At 47.1% G+C, this 15,862-nt stretch overlaps 1 protein-coding gene across 1 annotated transcript; it reads left to right on the forward strand.

Moving 5' to 3' along the window:
- The first annotated feature begins 14,553 nt into the window (after window positions 1-14,553).
- LOC117876577 (olfactory receptor 5V1-like) lies at window positions 14,554-15,504 on the forward strand. Its single transcript, XM_034768830.1, has one exon. The coding sequence runs from the start codon at window positions 14,554-14,556 to the stop codon at window positions 15,502-15,504; it is 951 nt and encodes a 316-aa protein (XP_034624721.1).
- The last annotated feature ends 358 nt before the right edge of the window (window positions 15,505-15,862 follow it).

Genomic DNA, 15,862 nt, shown 5'->3' on the forward strand with positions numbered 1-15,862 from the left:
GGGATCCCACACCAGCCAAAGTAACCACTTTGAGTTGCTGTTGTTTCATGCCAGGCGAGTGGGTGTGCCTATGCAAACAAGATCAGCCCCTGGAGTTCTTTTCCACACTCGCCATAATTCACCACCAGATGTCAGGGTAGAGCTCATCCTGACTCTGCTTACATGTAACCCTAACCCTAACAATACGATAGTTGTAATGAGATGCTGCTTCATGCCTCGCTTTTCTGCTCACTTTAGTTCAGTCCTGCACAACATGCGGCCCAGGGGCCGCATGCAGACCGCGTGGGCTCACTGTGCAGCCCGCGGGGGTTGAGTAGATGGGCTCACTGTGCAGGCCGCAGGGGGGTGAGTAGGCAAGCGGCGGGTGAGGGAGGGGGGCTGAGTAGGCGAGAGGGCGGGCAGTGGCGGGGAATGAGTAGGCGAGTTGGGCGGGTGGACGGCTGAGGAGGCGAGTGGGCAGGCAGTGGCGGGGGGGAAGTAGACGAGCCGGGGGGGGGGGGGGGGGCTAAGGAGTTGAGCGGGCGGGCAGTGGTGAGGGGGCAGGTGAGCCAGCTAGCTGGAGGGGTGCGGGGCTGAGGAGGCGAGCTAGCAGGCAGTGGCGGGGGTGAGTAGGCGAGTGGTGAGTCGGTGGCTGACCTGTTCTACTGATCTGGTCTGGCTCCCATCTCCTCTCCCAGGGCTGGCTCCAGGCACCAGCAAAACAAGCAGGTGCTTGGGGGGGCACATTTTTAGGGGCGGCATTCTGGCGCTAGCCATCATAGGTGCCGACTCCGGGGCATGGGTAAAAAGTGCCCTCGCCGCCACTGCTCCACTTCTCACCACTCCCTCCCAGGCTTGCCACACATGAAACAGCTGTTTCACACAGCAAGGCTGGGAGGGAGGAGAAGCCGAGCGGCAGGCGCTCGGGGGATGGGGTGATGGTGGAGCGGAGGTGAGCTGGAGTGGGGAGCGGTTCCTCTACCCCCCATTACTTCCTGTGCCCCCCACCCTAGCTCACATCTGCTCCACCTGCTCCCCTGAACGCGCCGCTGCTCCGCTTCTCTGCCCTCCCTCGCCTGAGAGAGAGGTGGGAGAAGCGGAGCGGAGGTGAGCTAAGACAGGAGGTCACGGGGGCCCCGCAGGAAGCAATGGGGGGGAGAAATGCGACACGCCGGGTTAGGAGGTGGTGCTGGGGATTTGGGGAAGGCGTTTGGAAGGGGTGGAGTTGGGGTGGGGCCGGGGGCAGAGGGGCACAAAAAAGAAAGGGGAGGTGCCAAAAACTTTTTTGCTTCGGCGGCAAAAATCCTAGAGCCGGCCCTGCCCTCTCCAAGGATTGCAGCTGTCTGGAGGTGCCTGCCTTCCATGCCTTGCTCATTCACACCTCATTCATTCAACAGGGCAAATGATTACAAAGTGGGGGAAAGATCTTATTCTACTTATTTTTCTTTTACCTTAATTATTCTACCTTAGGGGCCCGCTATAACATATTACCGAGGTTCAATACTGCTGTTTCGGTGGGGCGGTGCTAGGGAAGGAGGGTTTGTTTCCGCAAGGCAGGTGGCACAGGGGGTGTGTGTTTTGGCGGCGCTGGGGGGGTTGTTTCCATGGGGCGGGCAGCGCTGGGGGGGGGGGTGTGTCGGGGGGGGGTGGGGCGCGGGGGGGGGAAGGGGATTGGCGGCGCTCAGGGAATTTCGGTCCTCAGCTGTTTTCTTTGGAGTAATATGGCCCTCGCCGCTTTACGAGTTGTGCAGGCCTGCTTTAGTTGATAAGAATGGAATGCTGATTTAAGCAGAAACCTTGAGATAAGGTAGTGTCTGGAGGGAGTTTGTATAAACAAAGGATAACCGTTAGCTGTTGGTGCATGTAATGGGAAGGTATAAATACTTGTCTTATGCTGTTTGGAGGGGGAAGGTCTGCCTAAGGTCAGGGCCCCCCGCGTCGAACCGCAGTCTTCCCATGCAATTGCTTGTAATAAACTGTCTCTGAACTTGTTGCTAATAAACGCAGAGTGAGAACTTGTTTTTTTTCATAACCTACATGAACTAAAAACTTTTACTAAGGGGGTGAGAAATACAATAAATGCTGAACAAACTGGATTGTCTAAACAGAAGGCGTGGTATGAAAATCATACTTGGAAGCCCCTCTCTCTCATGAATTTCCTGGTAATTTTATGTCTCGTCCTACATAATCTATGTGCTAAAACAAAGAATTTGGTATTGATGGTAAATACTTTAAAAATATGTAACTTGCATGATTTTTGGAAGAAACTTTAGTACAGGCTAGGAGTGGTAACAAGCAAGTCCTATAAAATACTACTTCTCAGCCAGTATCTGTGAACAGGCTTAGAGCTTTTCACAGCAGAAAAAGCATAACCAATCTAGACTGCTGTGTGAAAGGGGAAACTGAGGCACACCCCTTCATGGCATTGGTGTCTAAATGCTCAGACACCTACACTCTAGAAAATATTAATATCTATATTGTGTTAACAATGCTGTACTTGAAAAGGCTTTCAGGCAACTTGAGGAAAGGCACCCAGAACTTTGTAAAAACATTTGGGAGTGTCACTAAAATTTTTGGTAAACACTAATAAGTTAGATGATCAAAAACTAAAGAGAATTTTAGACATACTGCCTTCGCATTGGTCAGTGACCAACCCTCCAGCAGTAATCTAAGGGGAGTGGTATGATGTTACCCCCTATATTCTTCAAGAAATATTGTTATAATATGAATATTCATAACTAAGATATGTTTTATGCAAGATGGGTCATGTGACATATCATTGGAAAGGTTATGATTTATTGAATGTGATTATCCAATATGTCTGCAGGTATCATTTCTGTGTCTAAAGTTAGGAAAATTGACTATGTAAAAATTACAGGCCATCAGCCTTGATGGGCCATTAGGAAGAAACATTAAGAGTTAGAAGATACTAATCTCTCTCCTTCCTTAGAAGCATCCTGGGATGTTTCTTTGACACTACAAGGTCATATGGTCATGTCACCTGGTACTAAACACCATCTTGGACTTCTAGTGATTTTCCACTAAAAGGGTGGGGAGGTCAAGACTGGGAAACAGAAGGTTCTTGCCCTATGGAAATTCTATTTAAGGCTGGAGAATAAATTGATCTTGGTTCACTCTTCACTGAATCCCCACCAAGGATGACACTGGAAAGATCTGAGAAACAAAGACACATGGGTGGAGGGGGAAATTGTTGAGCCCAGGCTGGAAAAGGGATCTGGTCTGTGATTATGGTGTCTGAAGATTTAAACTGCAAGCAGGGTAGCTAACCTTCAAGAATTTCTGCAACCTGTCCAAAAGCAACATTTAGGGTGAGAAATTACTTCTTGAAATCAGTCTCTTTAAGATATTAAGCTTAGTATGCATGTTTTGTTTATATGCATAGTAATCTGCTTTGTTCTGTTTGTTATCCCTTATAATCACTTAAAATCTGCCTTTTGTAGTTAATAAACTTGTTTTTGTTTATTATAAAACCCAGTTTGTGCAATTTATAACTGGGTGTGGGGGCGATTTTTATGAGTTTACGCTGTACAGCTTTCTGTATACAGCACAACACAGAGGGGCTGTGCACATGAATGCTGGATAAAATCCCCGAGCTGAGTCTTCCCACACAGAGCTGGTTACAGTCTGTGTCTGCATCTGGGTGTAGCCTTACCTGTGTGCGTGCTAGAGAAGGCTTGAGAGCCTGACACAGCAAGAACAGGGTGAGGAAACCCAAGTTGGCGGAAAGGGCGGGCTCAGTGGGTGGCCTTCGGGGGGGGGGTCCAACCCGTCACATTGCCTTTTTAGGAAATGAAAGGCCAGGGTTCTTCTCCTAGTTCTGTGTAAGATGTATGTTAATCGTTCCAGTTGTACTTGTCACACTGGCTTGCTATAATAAAACCACTGTAACTTTTATCATGCAACAGCACACAGGCACCATCTGGGAGATTTAATATTCAGTAGTCTTTGGGCAAGTTATACCAAACTGTCATTCAATTATGCAATCAAGTTTGAGAATTAGGAATATCCCGTTATGTTTCCATCTGATACTAAGGTCTGGTCTACACTACGAGTTTAGGTCGAATATAGCAGAGTTAAATCGAATTAAGTCTGGATACGTCCACACAACGAAGCCTTTCTTTTTAGGCCTGGTCCCCACTAAGCCCCCACTTCGGACTAAGGTACGTTAATAACGTAGCTGAATTCGAAGTACCTTAGACCGAACTTACCGCGGGTCCACACGCGGCAGGAAGGCTCCCCCATCGATGCCGCATACTCCTCTTGGCGAGCTGGAGTACCGGCGTCGACGGCGAGCACTTCAGGGATCGATCCGGGATCGATTTATCGAGTCTTAACCAGACGCGATAAATCAATCCCAGAACATCGATTTCCTGCCGCCGGATCATCCGGTAAGTGAAGACGTACCCTTACTTAAAGGGCCCTTTAAACTGGTTTCTTTACTCCACCTCCAACGAGGGGATCAGGGCTGAAATCCGCCTTTGCGGGTCGGATTTGGGACAGTGTGGACGGAATTCAACGTTATTGGCCTCCGGGAGCTATCCCACAGTGCCTCATTGTGACCGCTCTGGACAGCACTCTCAACTCAGATGCACTGACCAGGTTGACTGGAAAAGCCCCACAAACTTTTGAATTTCATTTCCTGTTTGCCTAGCATGGAGAGCACAGATGACCACACAGAACTCATCAGCACAGGTAACCATGATGGAGTCCCAGGATCGCAAAAGAGCTCCAGCATGGACCAAACGGGAGGTACGGGATCTGCTCGCCATATGGGGAGATGAAGCAGTGATAGCTGAACTCCGTAGCAGTAAAAGAAATGGAAAAGTATTAGAAAAGATCTCCAAAGCCATGAAGGACCGAGGCCATAACAGGGACACACAGCAGTGCTGTGTGAAAATTAAGGAGCTACGGCAAGCCTACCACAAATCCAGAGAAGCAAACGGAAGGTCCGGGGCAGAGCCGCAAACTTGCCGCTACTACGGCTGCATGCGATCCTAGGGGTTGCAGCCACCACTACCCCAACCGTGTGCTATGACTCTCTCACTGGAGAAACACACAGGGAAGACGGTTCGGGGAACGAGGAAGATGAGGATGGAGGTACTGTAGGTTCGAAATTAGTTCGAATTATAGAAGCCGGTTTTATAGAAATCGGTTGTATACAGCCGATTGTGTGTGTCCCCACATAAAATGCTCTAAGTGCTCAGGTCGGCGGACCGCGTCCACAGTACGAGGCTAGCGTCGACTTCCGGAGCATTGCACTATGGGTAGCTATCCCACAGCTATCCCACAGTTCCCGCAGTCTCCGCCGCCCCTTGGAATTCTGGGTTGAGATCCCAATTCCTGGATGATGCAAAACAGTGTCGCGGGAGATTCTGGGTACATGTCGTCAGGCCCCTCCCCCCGTCACAGCAACGGCAGACAATAGATTCGCGCCTTTTTACCTGGGTTACCTGTGCAGACAACATACCACGGCAAGCATGGAGCCCGCTGAGCTCAGCTCAGCTCACAGTCACCATATGTCCTCTGGGTGCCGGCAGACGTGGGACTGCATTGCTACACAGCAGCAGCTGCTAACTGCCTTTTGGAGGTAGACGGTGTAGCATGAGTAATAGCCGTGGGGCTGGCTCTTTGAGCTGTGGTCCAAGTGTTAGTAGTCTCTTGGTCTATCTAAGGCTGTGATCAAGTGTCTTGATGTTTTTGGTCTTTTGGCCTCGGGATGAAAACCTTGCCTTTGCTTCTGGGACCTTGAAGTGAAAAAATTCTCTGAGTAATAGCCGTGGGGCTGGCAGCCGTAGGGCTGCATTGCACCGGCCCCTTGCCCTTTGGTAGGCAATGGTATATTATGACTGGTATCCATCGTCGTTGTACTGTAGTGGCTGTCAATCATGGGCACCTGGGCAGACATGCTACTGTCTCGATGATGATGGCTACCAGTCGTAGTATACTATTTTCTGCCAATTGCCAAGTATTGTCTGCTAAGCACTCAGAAGAGCCGAGGGCGATCTGGGTCCTGGCAGACGTGGGTCTGCATTGCTACACAGCAGCAGCCCCTTGCCTTTTGGTAGACGATGGTATATTACGATTAGTAACCATCGTCATCGTACTGCAGAGGCTATCACTCATGCTGCACCGTCGGCTGCCAGCTTAAGATGTAAAAAATAGATTTGTTCTGTATTCATTTGCTTCCCCTTCCTCCGTGAAATCAAAGGCCTGCTAAGCCTAGGGTTTTCAGTTTAATCTTTGGGGGGACCATTCTGTGTGACAGTTGTTTGTGTTTCTCCCTGATGCACAGCCACCTTTCTTTATTTTAATTCCCTGTTCCTGTACCTGTACGCCATGTCGTCACTCGGCCCTCCCTCCCTCCCGCCCTCCCTCCTTCTCCTGGTCCATCAGATATTACTTTCGCGCCTTTTTTCTGACCAGGCGCCATAAATAGCACTGGGATCATGGAGCCCGCTCAGATCACCGCGGCAATTATGAGCACTATGAACACCACGCGCATTTTCCTGGAGTATATGCAGAGCCAGGACTTGCCAAGGCGAAACCCGGACCAGCCGAGGAGGCGATTGCAGCGCGGCGACGAGAGTGATGAGGAAATTGACATGGACATAGACCTCTCACAAGGCACAGGCCCCAGCAATGTGGAAATCATGGTGTCACTGGGGCAGGTTCATGCCGTGGAACGCCGATTCTGGGCCCGGGAAACAAGCACAGACTGGTGGGACCGCATCCTGCTGCAGGTATGGGACGATTCCCAGTGGCTGCGAAACTTTCGCATGCGTAAGGCCACTTTCATGGAACTTTGTGACTTGCTTTCCCCTGCCCTGAAGCGTCAGAATACCAGGATGAGAGCAGCCCTCGAAGTTGAGAAGCGAGTGGCGATAGCCCTGTGGAAGCTTGCAACGCCAGACAGCTACCGGTCAGTCGGGAATCAATTTGGAGTGGGCAAATCTACGGTGGGGGCTGCTGTGATCCAATTTGCCAGGGCAATGAAAGACCTGGTGATAGCAAGGGTAGTGACTCTGGGCAACGTGCAGTCAATAGTGGATGCTTTTGCTGAAATGGGATTCCCAAACTGTGGCGGGGCCATAGACGGAACCCATATCCCTATCTTGTCACCGGAGCACCAAGCCACCGACTACGTAAACCGCAAGGGGTACTTTTCAATGCTGCTGCAAGCCCTGGTGGATCACAAGGGACGTTTCACCAACATCCACGTGGGATGGCCGGGAAAGGTACATGAAGCTCGTGTCTTCAGGAACTCTGCTCTGTTTCGAAAGCTGGAGGAAGGGACTTTCTTCCCGGACCAGAAAGTAACCGTTGGGGATGTTGAAATGCCTATCGTGATCCTTGGGGACCCAGCCTACCCCTTAATGCCATGGCTCATGAAGCCGTACACAGGCAGCCTGGACAGGAGTCAGGACCTGTTCAACTACAGGCTGAGCAAGTGCCGAATGGTGGTGGAATGTGCATTTGGACGTTTAAAAGCGCGCTGGCGCAGCTTACTGACTCGCTCAGACTTCAGCGAAAAGAATATCCCCATTGTTATTGCTGCTTGCTGTGCGCTCCACAGTATCTGTGAAAGTAAGGGGGAGACCTTTATGGCGGGGTGGGAGGTTGAGGCAACTCGCCTGGCCGCTGATTACGCGCAGCCAGACACCAGGGCGGTTAGAGGAGCACAGCAGGGCGCGGTGCGCATCAGAGAAGATTTGAAAACGAGTTTTGTGACTGGCCAGGCTACGGAGTGAAACTTCTGTTTGTTTCTCCTTGATGAACCCTCCAACCCCCCCCCCCCGACCCAGTTCACTCTACTTCCCTGTAAACCAACCACCCCACCCCACCCTCCCCTCCCACTTGCAGCGGCAATAAAGTCATTGTTTTTTCACATTCATGCATTCTTTATTAGTTCCTCACAGAAGTAGGGGGATAATTGCCAAGGTAGCCTGGGATGGGTGGGGGAGGAGGGATGGAAAAGGACACACTGCATTTTAAAACTTTAACTCTTATTGAAGGCCAGCCTTCTGATGCTTGGGCGATCATCTGGGGTGGAGTGACTGGGTGGACGGAGGCCCCCCCACCGTGTTCTTGGGCGTCTGGGTGAGGAGGCTATGGAACTTGGGGAGGAGGGCTGTTGGTTACACAGGGGCTGTAGCGGCGGTCTCTGCTCCTGCTGCCTTTCCTGCAACTCAACCATACGCTCGAGCATATCACTTTGATGCTCCAGCAGACGGAGCATTGCCTCTTGCCGTCTTTCTGCAAGCTGACGCCACCTATCGTCTTCAGCCCGCCACTTGCTCTGTTCATATTGGGCTTTTCTCATCTCCGACATTGACTGCCTCCACGCATTCTGCTGTGCTCTATCAGCGTGGGAGGACATCTGCAGCTCCGTGAACATATCGTCCCTCGTCCTACGTTTTCTCTTTCTCATGTTCACGAGCCTCTGCGAAGGAGAAACATTTGCAGCTGGTGGAGGAGAAGGGAGAGGTGGTTAAAAAAGACACATTTTAGGGAACAATGGGTACACTCTTTCATTACAAGGTCGCATATTTCGGCTTGCAGGCAGCCATGGTACGCCACAGTGTTTTGGCTTTTTTAACCTTCTTAACATGCGGGAAAGGTTGCAAACAGCAGCGCATTTCCCATATCAAGGATGAATTGGGTTGTCCATTTAAAATGGGGTTTCAATGTAAAAGGAGGGGCTGCGGTTTCCCGGTTAACATGCGGCACAAACACAAGTAAACCACCCCCCCCACACACACACACACGATTCTGTGGGATGATCACTTCACCCCTCCCCCCACCGCGTGGTTAACAGCGGGGAACATTTCTGGTCAGAAGAGCAGGAACGGGCGCCTCTGAATGTTCCCTTAATAAAATCACCCCATTTCAACCAGGAGAGCTTTCTGGAGATGTCCCTGGAGGATTTCCGCTCCATCCCCATACATGTTAACAGACTTTTCCAGTAGATGTACTGGCCGCGATTGCCAGGGCAAATTAATCATTAAACACGCTTGCTTTTTGTGTGTGTAATGTTTACAAATATTTGCAAAAGTACACTCACCAGAGGTCTCCTGTGTGTCCTGAGGGTCTTGGGTGAGTTCGGGGGTTACTGGTTCCAGGTCCAGGGTCACAAACATATCCTGGCTGTTGGGGAAACCGGTTTCTCCGCTTCCTTGCTGTTGTGAGCTACCTACAGTACCTCCATCCTCATCTTCCTCGTTCCCCCAACCGTCTTCCCTGTGTGTTTCTCCATTGACGGAGTCATAGCACACGGTTGGGGTAGTGGTGTCTGCACCCTCTAGAATGGCTTGCAGCTCCGCGTAGTAGCGGCAAGTTTGCGGCTCTGTCCCGGACCTTCCGTTTGCTTTTCTGGCTTTGTGGTAAGCTTGCCGTAGCTCCTTAATTTTCACGCGGTATTGCTGTGTGTCCCTGTTATGGCCCGGTCCTTCATGGCCTTGGAGACCTTTTCTAATATTTTTCCATTTCTTTTACTGCTACGGAGTTCAGCTAGCACTGCTTCATCTCCCCATATTGAGAGCAGATCCCGTACCTCCCGTTCGGTCCATGCTGGATCTCTTTTGCGATCCTGGGACTCCATCACGGTTACCTGTGCTGATGGAGCTCTGCGTGGTCACCTGTGCTCTCTACGCTGAGCAAACAGGAAATGAAATTCAAACATTCGCGGGTCTTTTCCTATCTATCTGGTCAGTGCATCTGAGTTGAGAATTCTGTCCAGAGCGGTCACAATGAAGCACTGTGGGATAGCGCCCGGAGGCCAATAACGTCGAATTCCGTCCACACTACCCCAATTCCGACCCGCAACGGCCGGTTTTATCGCTAATTCCCTCGTCGGAGGTGGTGTAAAGAAACCGGTTTAAAGGACCCTTTAAGTCGAAAGAAAGGGCTTCGTCGTGTGGACGTGTCCAGGCTTAATTCGATTTAACGCTGCTAAAGTCGACCTAAACCCGTAGTGTTGACCAGGTACAGTAAAATCTGGTGACACCTCTGATGTGCCAGTTAAATTCAAGACCTTTTACAGAGATAAGCAGGATTTATAGAAGCCGGTTTTATAGAAATCGGTTTCATACAGTCGATTGTGTGTGTCGCCACATAAAATGCTCTAAATGCATTAAGTTGGCGGACTGCGTCCACAGTACTGACGTTAGCGTTGACTTCCGGAGCATTGCACTGTGAGTAGCTATCCCACAGTTCCTGCAGTCTCTGCCGCCCATTGGAATTCTGGGTTGAGATCTCAATTCCTGATGATGCAAAAAACAGTCTTGCAGGGGGATCTGGGTATATGTCGTGCCTTTTTACCTGAGTTAACTGTGCAGACAACATACCCCGGCAAACATGGAGCCTGCTGAGCTCAGCTCACTGTCACCATATGTCATCTGGGTGCCGGCAGACATGGTACTGCATTGCTACACAGCAGCAGCTAATTGCCTTTTGGAAGTAGACGGTGCAGTATGACTGGTAACCATCATCGGCTATCTGGGTGCTGACAGACGTGGGACTGCATTGCTATACAGCAGAAGCTCCTTGCCTTTTGGCAGTGGATGGTGTATTACGACTGGTATACGTCTCCGTCGTACTCCTCAGTGAGTTTGGTGAGAGGCACCTGGGCAGACATGTTTTGTCTCTTGGAGACATAGTCCTGCCAGCAGTCCTATTGAACCATCTTGACAATGATGGCTAGGAGTGGTAATACAGCATCTTCTGCCAAGCACCCAGTAGATGCCGATGACTATCAGTCATGCTACACCATCTGCTGCCAGCCTAAGGTGTAAAAAAATAGATGGACCAGATTTGTTCTGTAATCAGTTGCTTTCTCTTCCCCCCGTGAAATCAATGGCCTGCTAAACCCAGGGTTTTGAGTTCAATCTTTGGGGAGGCCGTTCTGTGTTACAATTGTTTGTGTTTCTCCCTGATGCACAGCCAGGTTTGTTGATTTTAATTCCCTGTAAGCCATGTCGTCACTCGCCCCTCCTTCCCTTCATCAGACAATAGTTTTGCGCCTTTTTTCAACCTAGATGCCATAGCACTGGGATCATGGAGCCCGCTCAGATCACCGCGGCAATTATGAGCACTATGAACACCACGCGCATTGTCCTGGAGTATATGCAGAGCCAGAACATGCCAAAGCAAAAGTAGGCGAGGAGGCGATTGCAGGGATTGCAGCGCGGCGACGAGAGTGATGAGGATATTGACATGGACATGGACCTCTCACAAAGTACAGGCCCCAGCAATATGCAAATCATGGTGTTACTGGGGCAGGTTCATGCCGTGGAATGCCGATACTGGGCCCAGGAAACAAGCACAGACTGGCGGGACCGCATCGTGTTGCAGGTGTGGGACGATTCCCAGTGGCTGCGAAACTAAGGTGCCACAAGTACTCCTGTTCTTTTTGTGGATACAGACTAACACGGCTGCTACTCTGAAACCTCTCTTTATAGCGGAAATCACAAGATGACATTGTTACGCACCGAACAAGTTCTGTTTTTTAGTGTGCAGATTGTCTCAAGAAAAGCTTGTGACTGACTTTCTTTTGTGGGGAGATTTGCAAGCAGTACTAGAGATTGCTTTCTGCTTTAATCTCTCTAAATAATTCAGTCCTGAGGGTAGGCTGCACTTGGGATTTGGATACGGGAGATAAGGGCTCTGATTTCTGAAAGAGGGGATTGCCTACATAATATTTGTGACCACCTTTGTTCAAGGACTGGTGTATAGAGTGTAAAAAAATAAGTTACACTAAGAAAATACGCACACCCCTCACCTCTGATTTCTTCTCCAATGGGAAGCTAATCTAAAAGGTTCTGAAATCTGCAACTGCTCAGGAAAGGAGCAATAATATTATGAAGATCTTCAACACATTTCCAAAATTCGGTGTGTGAGGAGAACAAGAGGGTTGTATATGTATACAAAGACTGGCCAGAGGACAGGGCAATGTGGAAAATGTTTAAATTAAGATGTGTAGGCCTTTCAAAAAACATGGTGGAGCAGCAGAAGGATCAGGGCATGATTGATTTGGTTTTCCTGAAGGGACGCTTAGATTTCAAAAGTTTGGGAAACATGATTTTATGGGAAATTCCTATGGAATAAAATAGGCATGAAACCACAGAGTTCTGGATGACGTAGTAGGTCTATTCCATTTTTAGCTTTGTGATTCTTTGATGAGACTAAGAAAAGTCTTATGTGTCTGCTGAGGGTAGTAAGTGTGAGAGCCCTTAGAGGTTGTGGTCCCCAGGTATAATTGCCAGCAGATATTTATGAAAACCTCTAGCATCACAGAAGACACTTCCCTTTGTTCTCAAGGTAGGCAAACAAAATTGTGAATTGACAACAGAATGAATTTTTATGCCAGTATTTCTGACTGTGGCTATTTCCATATTGCAAATAAATAAACTAATTTGCTCTATGTAATTTTCTAATTTTCTTTCCATTAGTCAATAAACTAAACTTTAATTTGTATGTAGATTTGAAAATGGAAACGCTAACAAAATATATAAATAAATTCCTAGCGTTTATGCACTTGTAGGTCAATATATATCATTATTATTACTAATGATAACTACACAACACTTCTATGGTGTATTTCACCTGAGTTTAAACAAAATACCTTCTCCTTTTTCAACCATAAAATGATCCTTTGGTCTAGACAGATGCCTCTTTTTACTGTAAACTGAAATATGTCAAATCTTATAGGGTCTAATGTGTGTTTCAAGAGGTAACAACCTAATTTCTGTAACAACCTAATTTTTGATACAACTTTCATGCAAGGAAACATAATATAATGTTCAAGCTATCTTATCCTAGAAATTAAATTTATGTTGAGAGGCAATTATAAACAAAACATATGATCATAATTATTCATAGTTAATAGAGAACGGAATCATGAATTAATTCACCCTTTGGACTCAGTTCTTCTGTCCTTTTTATCTTGTTATAGCATGAGTACTTATGTTATCACTTCTGACTGTGCCTAATAATATTTTTGCATTGCAAGTAAATCTACAAATAATTATATGTTTAGCATACTGGTTTGATTTGTCAAATAGATATACAAAATTAAAGGTCATATCTAATTTTTATGCATGTGGAGAATGGAAAAAATGACCAACAAAATGTCTAAATAAATTCTTCCAATTTTTGTGGCAACACATTAATGTATTGATATTAGTATTTTGCAGTTCTGTGATGTTAGATGGTTCTCCTAGGTAAAGGTTTCTGTTATTACCGTAAATCAAAATATTTCTGTTAAATATTTCTCTTAATCCCATTTAAATCAGTAGCAAAGCGCCCACAGAATTTAAATAGGGGAGGATTGGGTACCTATCCTTGGTGGTGCTAAACTTTTTGTAATGTCCTATTATCTATTTTTGTATGATTCTTATATAATGAAATGTAGTATTTGAACTGTCTTGTCCTAATAATTACAATTTGTGAAATTAAAATGGCAAAAAAGAAATTTTCCCCTCTTTGTTTTCTCTACATGATCTCAATAATTACTAACTAATAAATGAATAATTAATCACTTCACTCTTTCGACCCAAAGCTGCCTGCTACTTTTAAATCCCTTTGATCATTCTCTGAATAAGGTACAGTGATTGCACTTAAAATATTCCTTTTGGCTTTATCAGTATTATCAGTTTAAGCAGTAATACCCAATTAAATTATAGGGAACATCTCTCTCTATAAACAGAAGGAACGTTTCAAGTGCTCCTACTATATTAGTTCATGTGAGACTCATGTCTGATATATTTGCCTATGGAAGTCACGATCATAAGATATCATTGAGGCAGGATTAAAAAAGGAAGGGGAATTTTACGGATAAATACAATATCCAGATTTACAATAAAGGTTAAAAAAATTAAAAATTGTTTTTGGAACAGATATAAACCCTTTTCTTTTATTGCAGAAACCAACCTCTAACCAGTGGGTGTTAGGAACAAACTTTGTACAAACAAGTTATCCCATATCTGACAACTGCAGATTTTCTTGCATTTTCTTCTGGCCATTGTTGAAGATTAAATTAGCTGGACTAGACTGTAGTAGCTGACTGGTTTGATTCAATATGCAATTCTTATCTTTCTATGCCTGAATAATACCTTTGGCTAGTGAGCTCGCCAGGCATTTACAAGCAGAGATTTCAGAAACTACTGTATATCAGATCATCTACCTCAGTGTTTCTCAGACGGTGAGTCATGAGCCCCTAGAGTGTTATGAAAATGAATTGGGGTGTGGGTTTTGATGTTCTGAACAATCTAAACCAAAGAAAAACTTGCCCACTTTTGACCTTCAAGGTCAACCTCTTGAAACACACATGCAAATAAATGACCTAGATTTATCATTGTTATCACTGATACATATTTTACTCTACAGTAAGTAGAATGGTGTCATGAAAATGTTTGACTTGGAATAAGGGGTCACCAACCTGAGAAGGCCGAGAAACATTGATCTAATTGAATATGATGCATCTGACATTTTAACATACATGCATTTGCTTTTCTTTCATGTAAACGCCTGCAGTAAAATCCTACTGGCTAAAGATAGATGGAGGGAGACAATGTCACCACAGTGGCCAAATTCATTCTCACGGGACTTTCCGACCTCCCGGAGGTGCGTTTCCCTCTTTTTCTGTTGTTTTCTCTCATCTATTTAGCCACACTGGCAGGGAACATCACCATCATCATTGCCATAGGAACAGATGTTCGCCTGCACAACCCCATGTATTTCTTCCTCAGCAACTTGTCCTTGCTGGATATCCTGTGTCCAACCGTCACAGTACCAAAGATGCTGGACATGTTCCTGTCTGGGAACAAGGAGATTTCATTTGCCAGCTGCGTGTTGCAGCTGTATTTCCTCATTGATGTGGTGGGGACAGAGATCTTCCTTCTGGCGGTGATGGCCTATGACCGGTATGTCGCAATATGCCATCCCCTGCAATACACGGCCATAATGAATAAAAGACTCTGTGCTCAGATGGCAGCTGGTACCTGGATATCAGGGTTTCTTAATTCCCTGCTGCACACTTCATTCACCTTTACATTATCTTTCTGTGGGTCTAATGAAGTCAATCAATATTTCTGCGATATCCCTCCAGTGGTGGCCCTCTCCTGCTCCTCAACCTACACCAGTGAAATGGTACTTCTTAGTGTGGCTGGGGTCTTAGGAAGTAGTGCTTTTGTGATCACCCTGGTCTCCTACATTTATATTGTCTTTGCCATCTTACGCATGAGCTCTACCAAGGGCAGGCACAAAGCCTTCTCCACCTGTGCCTCCCACCTGACTGTGGTTGGCCTGTTTTATGGCACCACCATTTTCACCTACGTGCGCCCTTCCTCTCGCTACTCACCAAATCAGGACAGGGTCATTTCTATGCTCTATGGGATCATCACTCCCATGTTAAACCCCATGATCTATAGCCTGCGGAATAAGGAAGTGAAACGGGCCCTGAGGAGAGTGATCAGTCAGGAAAGATTTACAGCCAGGAGTGAAGATTAACTCACTGAAGCCCCAGTCCCAGCATTTATATACGTGCCTAACTTTAAGAGTAGTTCTACTGACATCCCTGGGACCACTCGTGCTTCAAGCTAAGCACAGGCTTAAATGCTTTGTTGGATCAGAGTGTTAGTATTCTTAGCCACTTTTTACAATGCCACAACCACTAAAGCCAATGGGTGTCTTTCCATTGTCGGAGCTGGACCAGGACCTAAGAAGGAAAAATCCTTTCCTCTCCTGGCCAGCCCACGAGGGAATGAATCCAGTGCTGAAAACATAATCTGCTACAGCGTGAGCTAAACATGCAAGTTTTTCTGGATGGGGGCTGTAACAGACTCATGGCCCCCAGTGATTAGCACAG

This window comes from Trachemys scripta, chromosome 4 (genome assembly GCF_013100865.1).
Source record: "Trachemys scripta elegans isolate TJP31775 chromosome 4, CAS_Tse_1.0, whole genome shotgun sequence".
Taxonomy (NCBI): Eukaryota; Metazoa; Chordata; order Testudines; family Emydidae; genus Trachemys; species Trachemys scripta.